The sequence below is a fragment of the Plectropomus leopardus genome, chromosome 21, assembly GCF_008729295.1.
Source record: "Plectropomus leopardus isolate mb chromosome 21, YSFRI_Pleo_2.0, whole genome shotgun sequence".
NCBI lineage: Eukaryota > Metazoa > Chordata > Actinopteri > Perciformes > Serranidae > Plectropomus > Plectropomus leopardus.
The window spans coordinates 476,983-493,336 of NC_056483.1; the positions used below are offsets into that span (position 1 = coordinate 476,983).

General features: G+C 43.1%; 1 protein-coding gene across 1 annotated transcript in view; it reads left to right on the forward strand.

Moving 5' to 3' along the window:
• The window catches only part of fars2 (phenylalanyl-tRNA synthetase 2, mitochondrial), a 75,001-nt gene that overhangs the window by 30,650 nt on the left and 27,997 nt on the right, over positions 1–16,354 (forward strand). Inside the window, exons 4-9 of the mRNA XM_042510854.1 lie at positions 1,251–1,337; positions 2,157–2,216; positions 3,335–3,503; positions 4,213–4,375; positions 4,472–4,638; positions 4,862–4,990. Of these exons, the coding sequence (XP_042366788.1) occupies positions 1,251–1,337; positions 2,157–2,216; positions 3,335–3,503; positions 4,213–4,375; positions 4,472–4,638; positions 4,862–4,990 (775 nt within the window). The remainder of the gene's footprint in view (positions 1–1,250; positions 1,338–2,156; positions 2,217–3,334; positions 3,504–4,212; positions 4,376–4,471; positions 4,639–4,861; positions 4,991–16,354) is intronic.

Consider the following 16,354-nt stretch of genomic DNA (forward strand, 5'->3'; position numbering starts at 1 on the left):
ACCAACAGGCGCAGCAGCGGGCGCATTAATGCTGCATTAATAAGTCATTAAGAAGTCGAGGAGTGCGTTGTGTGACAGTGGTTTATGACTCTGCCATTTCACGGGTCGTGAACTTTACTCTTTAGAAAAGCCCGAGTGCTCTGATAGCAGCAGGACATCTGAGGGCTGCTGGGTAATTTTCAAACGTCAAAACTTGATCAACAGATAATTTCTTTTTATGTTTCTCTCATTTTTTCTGTTGCTTTTTAGATTGATTAATGATAAAATCCCCAAACAATGACATGTTTTTATGCCGACTGAAGGCATTTTGTTTTCAGACTGTCTCTCCGTATGTCCGTCCCATTCTCGTGTCCGCGTTGTCTACGGTACGCTTTGAATTCTCTTTCAAATTGGCACAAACATCCACTTTTACTCAAGGATGAACTGATCACATTTTGATGGTCCAAAGGTCAAGGTCACTGTGACTCTGCCTCCATCTCACTCTTGTAAAGAGGATACCGCTGGATGTAATTTTTTATTTATCTGTTTTCAAATTTGGCACAAACGTCCACTTGGACTAAAGTATGAACTGATTAGATTTTTGTAGTCAAAGATCACTGTGACCTTGTGTCCATCTCATTCTCATGAACGAGATATCTCATGTCAGCTTTGAAGGAATTTTCTCAAATTTGGCACAAACGTCCACATAGAGTTAACAATGATCTGATCAATATGCTGGTCAAAGGTCTTGGTCACCGTGACCTTGCATCAGTCTCATTCTTGTGAATGAGATAGCTCAAGAACAACTTGAGGGATTTTCTTCAAATTTAGCACAAACATCCACTTGGACTCAAAAATGAACTGAATAGTTTTTGGTGGTCTCAGGTCATCTTATTCTTGTAAATCCAAATCTGAAGAAGGCCTTGATGGATTTTTCTCAAATGTGTCAAAAATGGCCACTTGGACTCAAGTATGAAATGGTTCATATTTGATGGTCAAAGGTCACTGTAACCTCACAAAACATGTTTTTGGCCGTTACTCAAGAAAAAAAACAAAATTTCACACAAATGAGGGAATTTCTTTAAATGTGCCATAAAACATCACTCTGGATCACAGATGACCTGTTTATAATTTGGTCGTCAAATCCAAAACGTACAGTTGTTTTGTGTTGTGTGTTTCTGTTGCTTTGTGTTGTTGTTTGTTTGTTTGTTTGTTTGGACTGCAGCTCAGCCCATTCAGAAGCAATAACAGCTCTCTCCATCCTCCCACAGCGCCTACATCGGTCGCTGGGGCAACCCGCTCTTCTCCGTCCATGACAACCTGAGCCCCGTGGTTACCGTGGAGCAAAACTTTGACAGGTCAGCAGCTTCACCAGTCATCCATTGATTGATTGATTGATTGATAGACACTTAAAAGAGAAATGAATGCTCGCTGTTATGTTCACAGAGGAGGTGAGTCAGGGCCGGTTCTAGGCATGGATACGGGGGCCCAGTGCCCCCCCCAAATGTTCCACCTGTCCCAATAACACCAAACACTGGCATCTTTAGCCCCCCAAAATGAAATCAGAAGTAGGAAGTTTTTAGGATTTAAAGACATTTCTAGGATTTTCAGGACATTTCTTAGGTTGTAGGAAATTTCTAGAATTTTAGGACATTTCTATTATTTTAGGACATCAGTGTCTCATTTAGGACCTCTGTCGGGGGATGTGGGGGGGATCCTCCAGTGACTCTTTTTTTGATCAACAAGCTCTATTTTGATTCTGTTTATGCACTCTGACACCTCATGGAGACTAAAAGGACAAAAACTATTCACAGTGTCAGTCACTTCATTTTTATTGAGAATTAGAAAATGTTCGGGGGACCACCAGGCATCCTATGGGGGCCACTTGAGTATCTCTGCCATAGTAGATAAAAAGGCAAAAAATTAAGCTTTTTTATCACAAAGTTTTGGATTAAAACATGAAGCAGTTAAGCATACGTGCATAAAGAATAACTCACATAACCCACCAACGTCTCCGACTGCCCCCCACTCAGAGCCGTCAGCAACCAGATGAGTTCTGATTTCTAAACACGCTGAAGTGACATGTGAACATCTGGAGAGGTTTTATAAAACATGATGGTTTTTTTTATTGTTCCAGTGTTTTGTGAAGTGAGTCATTTGTGTGATTTGATTGACAGCTTGCTCATCCCGCCCGAACACCCCAGCAGGAAGCGAGGAGATAACTACTACCTGAACAGGTGAGCGGCGCTGCTCACCGCCCACAATGCATCTGCAGCGTGCGGGCTCGTCACGGTTCTGCTGTCTGTTGACGAGTGTCACTCGGAGGTCACCGAAGTCTGACAAAAACAAAAACTAGCTCTTGAAAACTTGTTGGCGTTTGTGTGTTTAACCCTTTGAAACCTGGATCCACGTCAGTTCTGTTGTGCTGCGTTCAGATGCCTTTTACAAACATTTAAAGCACTAAAATCTGAGACAGTTGCTTTGATTTCTTTCAAAAACTTGGGGAAAAATGTGGTGAGCAATTTGGCAAGAAATGTCCCACAAAATGCAACTAATTTATAAAAAGGTGAAAAATGATAGACGAGGCAGAGAATGATTAGAATATTTTTTAGACTAAGGGAAAATATATAGTTGTAATTATCATTGTCAGACATTTAAAATAATGTTACAGAAAGAATATTAAAAAAATCTTTATTTGATTTTTTTCAACCATTTTACAGGTAATTTTGTGTTTAATATTTATTTATTTATGCTATTTTTAGGCAATTTTCTTGTAACTTCTGATTTATTGCTCGTTTTTGGGTCATTTCTTGTTAAGTTGCTCATTGCCAATTTTATCAGGTTTCAAAGGGTTAAACCCACTGCAGAGTACTAAAATGATCCCATAATGCACTGTGAGAAGTGGTCCGCCATCGTCACTGACGTCATGTCATTTTGCATACATAATAAATGTGAATACATTTTGAAGATCTCGCTCTACGTCTAACGTCAACTTTGACTCCATTATAAACTGATGTGAATTTGGAGGTCAAAGGTCACTGTGGTCTCCGTTTTTGTGAATGCAAAATCTCAAAAACAGAAGTTCTTCAAATTCTGCTCTAACTTTCACTCAGACTCAACGTAGAACTGATAAAATTTTAACGGTTAAAGGTCATCGTGACCTCACAAAACATGTTTTTGGCTAAAACACATCACCTTTACAAGCATAACACGAAACGTAACATGTCGGGTTTTGGAGGAAGGACCCGAATGCAATAACTGCATTTTCCAAAACTACTAATCCATGAATGAGATTCCTCTCGTTAGCATGAGTTTTATATATGAAATGTGTCACTAAATGTGTGATATGTTGCAGGAAGACGATGCTGCGCGCCCACACCTCCGCCCACCAGAGGGAGCTGGTGAGCGCCGGTCTGGACGCTTTCTTATTGGCCGGAGATGTTTACAGGCGGGACGAGATCGACACCAGTCACTACCCCGTCTTCCACCAGATGGAGGGAGTCCGACTCTTCTCCAACCACGAGGTACGCACAGATAAAAATAATTTTATGTTCACAGCTGCTTCACCTGGACTCAAGGTCACTGGACCTTGCACCTGTCTTATTCTCGTGAACACGATATCTAAAAAAGACCTTGAGGAAAATTCCTCAAATTTGGCACAAACATCCACGCAAACTCAAGAAAGAACTGATTAAAGTTTTGTCATCAAAGGTCAAGGCCACCATGACCTTGCACCCATGTTATTCTCATTAATACGGTATCTAAAGAGCACCCTGTGGGAATTTGCATTAATTTGGCACAAACATCCACTTGGACTTAAGAATACATTGTTTTTAGATTTTTGTGTTTAACAGTCAAGGTCACTGTGACCTTGCATCTCTCTCACACTCATGAATGAGATGTCTCAAAAACAACCAGAGTAATATCTTCAAATTTGGCACAAACGTCCATTTGGACTCAATAATGAGCAGAATAGATTTTGGTGGTCACAGGTCATCTTATTCCCATGAATACTGTATCTCCAGATGGCCTTGATGGAATTTGGCGATAAAATAGTTTTATCTAATGAAGACTTTAATCCAGGTTCAGTGTATGACAAAGAAATCGTGCGTTAAATGGTTAAATGTGTCTGAACCTCCACAGCTGCTGCAGAAGTTTACAGTCGTAGCGACTGTTGTGATGTTTGATCTTGAAGTCCAGGACGTGATCCAGATGTTTGCTGTGTGTCTCCAGCTGTTCTCTCAGGTGCAGCACGGCGAGGATCTGTCTCTGTTCGAGGCCGGCGGTCGCAGGACGCCTCACAAACAGGAAACTCACTCCCTGGAGGCCGTCAAGCTCCTGGAGTTCAACCTGAAACAAACTCTGACGCGACTCGTCACTCACCTGTTCGGACAGGGTGAGACACCGGAGACACTCTGGATGTCACTTTGTGTGTTTCAGGTTTTCACTTTGCTAAAATCTCTTCCTCCTCCTCCTCCTCCTCTGTGCTCAGACCTAGAGGTCCGCTGGGTCGACTGTTACTTCCCCTTCACCCACCCCTCCTTTGAGATGGAGGTGCGTTTCCAGGGCGACTGGATGGAGGTGCTGGGCTGCGGCGTGATGGAGCAGGAGCTGCTGAACTCAGGTCAGAACATAACTGGTTTCTCTGGTTTGTCTGTGGTTCGTCTGTCCCCTGCACATGCAACCATATATGTGCAGGAGGCAGAAATGTTGATTTGTTTGTACGTTTTCTACAAACACGATACGTGACTTTTCTCGACCTTTTGACTGCTTCTCATGGTCTTCATCAGTGAGTGGAGTTTGCTCAGTTGTCATGATGACTGGATAAAAGCATGCATTGGACATTTGACGCTTTTTTCACTTTGAGTGTCTTTAACTCGAGGCGTTCAGGGCGCTCCAGCAAGAGTGCCAGCTGCAGAAACGTGAGGTGCTCAGGGTGCTCCTGCAGGAACGTGAGGTGCTCAGGGTGCTCCTGCAGGAACGTGAGGTGTTCAGGTGCTCCTGCAGGAACGTGAGGTGTTCAGGTGCTCCTGCAGGAACGTGAGGTGTTCAGGTGCTCCTGTAGAAACGTTGGGTGTTCAGGTGCTCCTGTAGAAACGTGAGGTGTTCAGGTGCTCCTGTAGAAACGTGAGGTGTTCAGGGTGCTCCTGTAGACGTGAGGTGTTCAGGGTGCTCCTGTAGAAAACGTGAGGTGTTCAGGTGCTCCTGCAGGAACATGAGGTGTTCAGGGTGCTCCTGTAGAAACGTGAGGTGTTCAGGGTGCTCCTGTAAAACGTGAGGTGTTCAGGTGCTCCTGCAGGAACGTGAGGTGTTCAGGTTGGAAAAACGCAAAATGCGCCACAGTTTAAAAGTATCATCATAACATTGTGCTCTCACTGAAAACAATAAGTGGAAACTGCCTCAGACTGCTGAATGGTGTTTGATCATGGCCTGATACATCAATAATCGTGATGCAATAAATTAATATATATATTATTCTACATACTGAGCACTTTTACTTCTGGTACTTAAAATATACTTTGATGCAAATACTTTTGTACTTTTACTGAAGTAAGGTTTTGAATGTGGGACTTTTACTTGAGTATTTTCTACAATGTGGCATTACTACCTTAGCTTCAGTAAAAGATGTGAGTACTTCCTCCACAGCTGGATTTTGGGGCTGTTGTGTTTTGAAGGACATGTAGTCACTTGCAGTTTTTGTCACCGAATTCATAAAAACTCCACATAAATGCGAGATAAAAAGAAAACGATCCCAAATTCCAACAAAAATGTTGTTTCTGAAGCCACTCACAAAAACAAAATCAGTCTACACACATTACATTTATTCATTCAGTACATATTCAGTATGTCTCACCACATAAATCTCCTCCCTGTTTCTCTGTCTCACACACACACACACACACACACACACACACACACACACACACACGGGTCAGGGATTGATTGATTCGTCGATTTGTCCAACAGGCTGTCTTACAGACGGACACAGAGACAAAACAAAGATCCAGCCCACGTTTCCAGTGTCAGGACACAAACACACATGTTCAAACACATTTTGTCCTCTCTGTCTCTCTGTCTCTCTGTCTCTCTGTGTCTCTCTCTGTCTGTCTCAGTGTCTCTCGCCCCTCTCTCTCTCCTGTCAGCCTGCTAAGTGGCTAACTTGCAGCTTTGCCCTTGAACAAAGCTGCAGCGCTGCGCTCCACTACACTGCTGCTTGTTTCGATCAATAATACATGCTTTAAGACGCAAAGAGCGGCCGGATCACACCGCCGCCGCCGCCGCCGCTGTGTGTGTGTGTGTGTGTGTGTGTGTGGTGTGTGTGTGTGTGTGTGTGTGTGTGTGTGTGTTTGAGCACCCACTTAAGAAAATGTCTCTTTATATTGATGTTCTTCACACTGACTTGTGTGTGTTTTGGTGTGTGTGTGGGCAGTTTGTACAGAAACTGTCAGATGAGCAGAAACTAAACATGAACCGAGTTCATGTTTGGAGTCCTGAAAAACCCTGGAAAAGTTATGGACCTTGCAAATAGCAATTTCTAGGCCTGGAAATGTTTTGGGAATGTAGATTATAGCCTGAACGGTTTGGAATAGTTATGGAATTTGTTTGGCAAACCTGTGTAACAGCATATGATTTGTTTAAGGACAGATGGAAATTTGAAAATCCAACAATAATTTCTGTTTTTACAGTCTCTGGCTGTGATAAATGGTGTCAGACAAAAATTTTTTTTTTAAAAATCACCCAAAATTTTGTAGAGAAAGACATTGCAAATTTTTCAATATAAGAATCACCAAAAAAAGCCCCAATTTTAGGTTAAAAAATGCAAAAGCCATTAACATTTTTCCAATTGATAATTTACAGAAACACCTCAACTTAAAAATTGCCTAAAAATATACAGACAAAAAACTAACCAAAACCAAAATGATGCTGATAACTGAACTCAGAAAGTTCTGAATGTTTCTGTGCTGAAAGTTTCAGTTTTGGTTTGCGGGGTCCAGTCCTCAGGCCTCCCTGTGAACAGTTTTTCATTTCTTCCAGAGAAGTATCGAAAGCATTTTGACACAGATGGATGTAAACTTGTCCAAAAGACTGTGGGAAGACTCTGCAGGACGTAGGCAAGGAAATATTCTGCTGAACTGACCCTCGAATCAGCCTGGAGAAAACTGGACGCTGACGACTTGTTTACAAGTGGATGAAATATTTAAAAGTCACTTTGCTCCAGCTGCCTCCCACCACAACTGCGGGGGGCATTTTTTTTATTTCCAATAAAATAAAACTGATTGATTAAGCCATGCAGTCGCCTCAGAGTGGGATTAACGCTGGATTTGCAACCTTGAACCGGTTTAATGACTCGTTCTGTCTGATTATCGATCTCCTGCCGCTCTGTTTCAGCACCACGGACAGCAACACCATAACAAACAGCTGTACAGATGCAGGAGCCCAAATCACACGTCCCCAAACCTTTCAGACCATAATAACAATAATAATAATTATAATCATAATAATCATAATAATAATAATAACAAAAGTAATTGCAATAATTGCATTTAAAAATCTTTTGTATCAATTTTTTTTTTTTTTCGTAAAATCTGATGAAAGAAATCAAACTTTTTGTGTTACCTTTGAATATTATTATTTATTATTATATCAGTTATCATAGTACATAACCTTTAACTGTTAGGCTGTCCTGCAGCTGTAGTTCGCTCCCCTGCCAGAGGGGGGAGCTGCAGCTTAGCATAGGAGGAGGGGCAGGATGCAGGGAGGAGGAGGAGGAGGAGGAGGAGGAGGAGAGTCCTGCTTCAGTTTTTTTGTGCTGCAGAAATCTCTGTCATTTTCACCTCCTCCATTATTGAACAGATCCGCCTCTCACTGCTCACCTGTCTCTCTCTCTCACTTATTGTGTGTGTGTGTGTGTGTGTGTGTGTGTGTGTGTGTGTGTGACATCTACGTTTGCAGGTGTGTGTTTTTGTGTGTGTGTGTGTGTGTGTGTGTGTGTGTGTGTGCACGTCTGAATCCATTTCCTGCAGCGCCCCATGACTGAAATAGACTGTTTCAGGACACACACAGAGATATGGAAGCGCCTTTGGCCATTTTACACTTTGGCTGTGCCTCAGTGTGTGTGTGTGTGTGTGTGTGTGTGTGTGTGTGTGTGTGTCTGTGTGTGTGTGTGTGTGTCTGTGTGTGTGTGTGTGTGTGTGTCTGTGTGTGTGTGTGACTCTGTTCTCCTTGCATTTCCTCCTGACAGTAGACGCAGTAGGAGGTTAAATTGATGCTGAGGTCCAAACAGGCACAGGAAGTAGAAACTCCATCAAACACACACACACACACACACACACACACACACACACATACACATACACTCAGTGTTGTTGTGAGTCTTCAGTGTCCTTCAGTAACGTCAGAATCATGTTTTTTAGGGTTTTTTTTGTTGAATCCTCAGAAACAGAATCTGATATTCTAACAAACTCACAGTTTAATGACTCTGGTCGTTTTCTTGTCGTTTTCTTGTCGTTTTCTGGTCGACTCGTCGTAGATAAAATCCTCCACGTGTTCGTGTCTCTCTGAATCTGTCAAGTGTGTGAGTGTGTGTGATCTTTAGTATTTTTCCTGCCCGAATGTCACACTCTGTGAAAAGGAGTCAAGTCAATTTGATTCATTAAAGAACGACGCAGCTCGCCAGCCAGCGCATCAGCATGCTTTATATTTGGCACAAACGTCCACTTGGACTCAAGAATGAACTAATTAGAATCTGGTGGTTGAAGGTCAAAGGTCAAGCTCACAGTGACCTCATAAAGCATAATATCACACACACACTCGTATCGCTCTGCAAACAAAATGCACTTCTCATAATCAGGCTCGCAGCCGTCAGTCCTAATCATAAATGTCAAATATCCATTCATTTTCAGAAATTTAACCCTTTAAATACTAGGTTTTTTGTTATGATGTCTGTCTTTTTTTATTATCACAGCCTGGGAAATGTCAATGATCAGCAGCAACATTCATTTTTATACGCAATTATTTTTTGTGCAGTGTCGAACACTCAAACTGCTCTGCACGCAAAATGTGCTATTATACATTAATGTGATTTTTTTTTTACTTTCATTAAGTTAATTTGTTTTAGCCAACAACAGCCCTAATCATGAATATCAAATATGCATTAATTTTCAGAAATTTAACCCTTTAAATGCCATTTTTTTCATGATGCTACTATGTTTTTAGATGTAAAAAAAAAAAACAAAATAACAAAAATTAATTATTTTCAATCTACTAGATTCCAAGTAGGTTTTTTCTGATGCTGCTGACAGTCTGGGATATGTCAGTGTGTGAGTGTAGCTGCTGACAGTCTGGGATATGTCAGTGTGTGAGTGTAGCTGCTGACAGTCTGGGATATGTCAGTGTGTGAGTGTAGCTGCTGACAGTCTGGGATATGTCAGTGATCAGCAGCTACATTGACTGTGACAGGTCACCTAGTGGAAATAGCATGTATTTCCTCCATATGCCAAATATGGTCAAAATGACCTCATCAGGTGGAAAATAGTCAAAATGACAAATTCAGAGTCAAAAGCCCAGAATGACACCCAGAAATAATACAAGTCCTGTTTTTCTGCTCTGATGGCTGTGGATCAAAAATGTCAGTTTGAATGGGTTTCAATGGAGCATTTTTTGGACCTGAACAGTCTGAATGTAACTATTTAGTTTCCACAGTGTATTTTAGACTTATTGTAGGAGCTGAAAAGTAAAATGCACCAAACAGTCTCTAAGGATTAAACATGTTGAGTGTGTGTGTGTGTGTGTGTGTGTGTGTGTGTGTGTGTAGCGTGGAGGGGGCTGCAGCTGCATTTCATGGTGCAATCCTGTGTTATGTAACAACAACAAAACTGAACCTTGACATAAACAGTGTTTTAAGACTTCATATGATGAGTTTTTCTCTTCATCTTCTCCTCGCCTTTGTTGCATCTCTCTCATTGAAAACTGAACACATCAGCAGTTGTAGCTGAACACATGATGTCGCTCTGCACTTCATTCACAATACACTCCTCTGTGTGTGTGTGTGGTGTGTGTGTGTGTGTGTGTGTGTGTGTGTGTGTGTGTGTGTGTGTGTGTGTGTGTGATAGAGAGAGATAACATTGGCAGTGTCTCTCTGCCCTTGGCACTGCAGCAGCGCTCTTGACATTCATAGTGTTGAAACACACACATTCATTCTTCTGCTCCTTCCCTTAATTCGCTCACTCTCTTGACTGCCGGAGTCAAGTTTGTCAGACACACACACACACACACACACACACACACACACACACACACACACACACTAGTGCACGTGCACACACTTGCTCACGTGCACACGCCTGCTTCATTCTCACTCTCTCAACTCTCTTCACACTCTCCACCTCCCCTACGTATCCACTGCGGCAGTGTGGCTTCGTTGCCTTGAAAACCACTCATTCAACCCCCACCAACCCACCAACCCACCCACCCGATCCCCTACATCACACACACACACACACACACACACACACACACACACACACACACACACAGAGAAAGTGAGAGACAATGAGGGGAAGCCAGCAGAGAGGAGGAAAAAAAGGGGGTCGAGCGAGCTTAGGAGTTAATGTGATGGAGAGAGAGGGGGGGGGTGAATGGAAAGAGTGGAGGGGAGGAAAAGGAAAGGAAAAAGGAGATGAGGAAGGAAGGAGGGAGGAAAAGGAAAGGAAAAAGGAGATGAGGAAGGAAGGAGGGGAGGAAAAGGAAAGGAAAAAGGAGATGAGGAAGGAAGGAGGGAGGAAAAGACATGATGGGAAGAGGATGGAGGGAAGATTAAAGAGTGGCGGGACCTCGTCTGTAACAGGACGAGGCAACAGGGGACACCCGTTGTGTGTGTGTGTGTGTGTGTGTGTGTGTGTGTGTGTGTGTGTGTGTGTGTGTGTGTTATTTAATGATGTGGAAGTGTGACTGCCGTATGTGTTGCCTGAGGCTGAATGTGACGAGGGAGCGAGTTAATGAGAGACGTAAGAGGAGAGGGATGGAGGGAGGACTGGAGGGGAGGAGCAGAGGAGGAGAGGGAGGAAAGGAATGATGGATGAAGGGTGCGAAGGAAACAAGGAGGGATGAGGGGGGAAGGGGACGAGGAAAGAAGGAAGGAATTGTAACTCCCACAAACGTAATAGCGGTTTGCCTACGATGATCTGAAGTTTTCTGCACGTCCAGGAAAAAAGTCTGTACGATGACTTTTGTTTTTGTATGAAGCACTCTGTGTCACGGTTTTGTTTGTATCAAAAGTGCCGTATAAATCAATCTGATTGATTGATTGAAACAAAGGCTACATGTATCACTGTCGTGGCTCGTCTGGCTGCCTTCCAGGATCTTTTTCTGCGTAATTTTCAGAATAAAACACGTTGACGTCTGATCATATTTTCACTTAACTACATCGACAAAACGTCACGATGAGCAGATCCGGTCCTGGAGTCGACAGGTGGGAGGTTTTCAGAGGTCAGTACGGACCATGGACGAGGGGAGGCTGATTATTGAAAACCACAAAATGATCCTGTTTATAAGGACAACCGTAGAAAGCAAACGCACGTTCTGAAACGCACATGCGAGCTGTTGAAATTCGGGAGAATTGATGCAAAGTGCTCCGGCGTCCGGCGAAAGCAGAAGCCTGTAACGGTCCGGACTGCCGGAGCTCGGACGGAGTCGATTTGCAGCGGAGCCGGTGGAAGTTAACTCACAGACTCCGTCTGCTGTGACGGATCGGAGCCGGATCCGGGTCAGCCAGCGCCGGCACATCGCAACACCCGCAGGAGCGCCAAGCACAGGAAACCGCCACACGCCGTTCACTTCGGAATCGATAAAATCTAAACGATACCAAAGCGCAGTCACATGGACCATCTTTATATGCAGTCTGTGGCGCCATCACACTCCTTTTGTCACGTTGTCTCAACCTGACGCCTTCCTGCTGCGTTTCATGCAGACGCCGACGGTGCGTCACAACGCTGCCGCGTCACAACGCTGCCGCGTCACAATGCCGCGACCACTTGCCACTGCCAATGTTAAAAGTGCGTTGTCAAATCAGTGCAGTCAAAGTTTGTAATGAGAGCGCGCTGTAAGAAAGTGAGGAGGAGAGAAGAGGAGTCAAGTTTGGAGGAAGGAGGAAAGAGGTTGGAAGAGAAGAAAGGATGAAGAAAAAAAGGAGAAGAAGGGAGTGTGAGAGGAAGAATAAAAGGACAGAAGGAAGGAAAAAGGAGAGGAAGGAGGGAGGGAGGAGAGGAAGGATGGAGGGAGTGATGAAGAGGAGAGAGATGGATGGATGAGGAGGATGAAGGAGAGAGAGAGAGAGTCGACTTCTTCTCTGCTTATTTATTCATCAGGGGCCCCTGGAGACACACACACACACACACACAACAAACACAACACACACACACACGTTTGAGTGTATTTTGGTGTGTGTGTGTGTGTGTTTGAGGTTGTGTCTGTGACCTTGTTTGCGTTTGCGTTGTGTTGTCTTTTATAGTGTGTATTTGTTGTGTTTATGTTTTTTTTTATTTGCATTTTTTTTTTGAGTGTGTATAAAGACACACAGAGTGTGTGTGTGTGTGTGTGTGTGTGTGTGTGTGTGTGTGTGTGTATGTTTGAGGTTGTGTGTTTTTATGACCTGTGTGTAGTTGTCTTTTTGAAGAGAGTGTTTGTGTGAACCTTTTTCCATATAGTATATTCATTTGTGTGTGTGTGTGTGTGTGTGTGTTTGTGCAGGCTTTTCATTGTATGCATTTTGGTGTGTATAAATGTGTATTTTAGTGTTTGTGTTGTTGTGCTTGAGTGTGTTTTTCTCACCTTAAAGTGTTTGTTTGTTCGTGTGTTTCTTTGTGTGTATTGGGAAGTGTGTGTTGTGTTTGTTTTTTATGTGTAGCTACTGAAACGCTTGTATGTGTGTGTGTGTGTTGTGTTTGTTTTGTGTGTGTAGCCATCTTAAAGTGTTTGTTGTTTGTGTTGTTTGTTGTGCACACCTGTGTGTGTGTCTTTGTATGTATTTTTTAATCGGCTGTGTGTGTTGTGTTGAGTGTGTTTTTCTCACCTTCAGGTGTTTGTTTGTTTGTTTGTTTTTTTGTTTGTTTGTTTGTTTATGTGTTGTTGTTGGTTACTAATGTGTTTTTTGGGTGATTGTGTTGTGTATTGTGTGATGCTGTTTGTGTGTATTTTTTAAGAAATTTGAGCAGCCTGTTTGTTTCATGTGTTGATTCTTGTGTGTCTTTTTGTGTGTACGATTTGATTCGTAATGTGTGTGTGTGTTTCTGTACATCTTTGTGTATTTGCAAAGTGTGTGTCTCTTTGTGTGTACTTTTGTGTTCACAATCTCAGTTTGTGTGTGTGTGTGTGGTGTGTGTGTGTGTGTGCGCGTGTGCGTGCGCGCGCCTCTTTCATGAATGTCATGTTTTGTTTGTGTGAAAGTGTGTCTGATGTTGTGTTTTGCTTTTTTGAAGTGTGTGTTCTTTTTTGCGTATATTATTTGTGTCTAATTCATGCAGTGTGTGTCTGATTGTGTGTGTGTCTCTCTTTGTGTGTGTGTGTATTTGTGTGTGTGTGATTGTGTTTGTTTTGTGTGTGTAAATGTAAGAAAGTGTGTCTGATGTTGTGTTTTGCTTTTTGAAGGGTGTGTGTCTCATTGTGTGTGTGTGTGTGTGTGTGTGTGTGTGTGTGTGTGTGTGTGTGTGTCCCAGGGGTTTTCCCTCCAGTGTCGGCGGGCAGCATATGGGACTTGGCGCTAATGACCACACCTCCTCGCCAAAACCTGATTTAGAGACACACACACACACACACTCACACACACCCCATGGGACAGGATTGTTTGTGTGTGCACGTGCCTACATCAGTGTGTGGTGTGTGTGTGTGTGTGTGTGTGTGTGTGTGTGTGTGTGTGTGTGTGTGTGTGATGAGAGGGTGGAGGCTGAAATCTGATTAAAGTCGTGTTGGCGACAATTAACAGCCTTTCAGCCCCGCCGCCGCCCCGCCGCCCCCGGGCCTGTGGGACCCTCTCTGTGTGTGTGTGTGTGTGTGTGTGTGTGTGTGTGTGTGTGTGTGTGTGTGTGTGTGTGGTTCAGGTGGCAGTTCTCTGTCTTAATCCCCCCCCTCCTCCAGCTCTGAATAAATCATGTGACCCTTCCCCTCCTCCTTTCATCCCTCCCTCCATCCTTCTCTCATTAAACCTCGTCTGTCACCTCGCAGCGTTTCACTCGTTTTATTTTCGTTTTTTTCTTCCTGCTGAGTCTGCAGTTTAATCTTTCTTTTCCTCCATCTGTCTGAGGATGGAGGGATGAGGGATGGAGGGATGAAAGCAGGAGGAACAAAAGATGAGATGATGAGAAGTGTGGCAACCTCGCTCCTCCGTCTGTGTTTTCAGGCTTGTAAAGACCCGCCCCCTCCTGCTGACCTTTGACCCCACTGTGCTTACTGACAGCTCCTTTCACACCTCCGTCCATTCATCCGTCCATCCATTCATCCCTCCTTCCATCTATATAACTTCAACCAGCATCCCTCTTTCGTTTCTTACGTCCTTATTTATTCACATAGGGATTGTCTTTTTTACTGTGGTTTCTTTCTTTCTTCCTCTTCCATCACTCCATCTTTTCCTCATTTCTTCCTCTCATCTTTCATCTTTTCTTCATTTCTCCTGCTTATCCTTTCATCTTTTCTTTCTCCTTCCTCTACCATCACTCCATTTTCTTTCTATCTATCTATCTATCTATTCTCCATTTTTTAATCCCCCTCACCCCTTTTCTTTCCACCTATTCATCCTGTTGACTGCAGTAACTGGTGGACAGCTGGTACACACACACACACACACACACACACACACACACACACACACACACACACAGAGTCTGTGTGGATGTTCTCACATCCACAGACAAACAAAAATTATCTTAAAAAATAAATAAATAAAAATAGAAGAGTAAAACACACACACACACACACACACACACACACACACACACACACACTTCAAAACATTTGAACAAAAATAAAAAAATAAAAACAAATACGACACACAGAGAAGCATAGAGCCGCCATAATAAACCAGAACACGAAGAAAACCGAAAATAAGAAGAAAATAAAACACACATCAGCTCCCTCCTGCATCTCCACACACACACCAGCCGGGGTAGACAGCTGTGTGTGTGTGTGCGTGTGTGTGTGCGTGTGTGTGTCTCTGGGGTGTGTGAAGGGCAGAACAAACATTTGTTTGTGCAGCGATCCATCTCAGCCCGGCCTGCTGCCTCCATAACAAACAGAGCAGAGAGGAGGAGACCCGCTCCGCCCGACTCTGCTTTAATGATAATAATAACAACAGTAATAACAGTAGTGGTGATAATAATGACTGACAGCTGCCTGCCGGTTTCTGTAAGTTTTTATATTGTTTCCCTTAATTATTATTTAACATAAAGTGGCACAGTGCATCCATGCAGTTATGCAGTCTCATAAACGTTACATATGTTGAAATCCACTCATATATCAACTAATCGAAAATGGATAAACGGGCACAACAAGTAAATGATACATATACTGAAGTCTCAGAAGTCAGAAGTCGTCTCGTAAATGTGTTTTATCGACTTTTTGAAAATATTGCTTTTTTGTTTTGTGAAAATCTATAATGGAAACCTGCGTACTGAAAGCTGCACATCGAACATTTAAATCGTCAGCTTGAGGTGATGTTGTTTTACTGTTTGATGTAGTTATTTTTAGTGTCTCAGTTTGGGGTGTTTTCAGTGACACCGTGATGCTGTTTGAAATCAGGCAAACGTGTTAAACAAAGAGGAAAAAGATGGACGGAGCGACAGGAGGAACAGCAGGACCAGTTTGACTCAGATGTCCTGTAATGAGACAGAAACGCTGCTCCTGTCGCGTCACCGTGTGCTCGCCTGATATTTAATACATGTTTGATGCGATGTCTTTATCATGCCGGCTCCTCTGCTGCACAACAACAACAACATCTCCAGTATTTTCTGGCTGAGCGGGCTCCATTCTGACTGTTAAATATTAAAGCAGTGTAAGTGAGCCCTGCAGAGAGCCAGCCCTGCACTGCTGCTGCTGCTGCTGCTGCTAAAAATACTCCCTGCTCATAAAAATAGATCACATTTCATGTTGAAGGTCTTCATTTCATTCAGAGGGAAAAACGTGCCCGCTGTTGTGTTTCGAAATCAGAGTCAGATCGGCTTTAATCAGCGAGGACGCTCAGTGTGGAGTCTGCTGGAGGCAAATGAAGCAGGATTTTTCTAAAAATATTCTTTTAAACTTCATCCAGTTTGACAAAGAGAGCGTGCAGCATCTTCACAGAACAAACTGTGTGTTCAAAAATTAATTTAGCAATTTACCAAATGCCGTG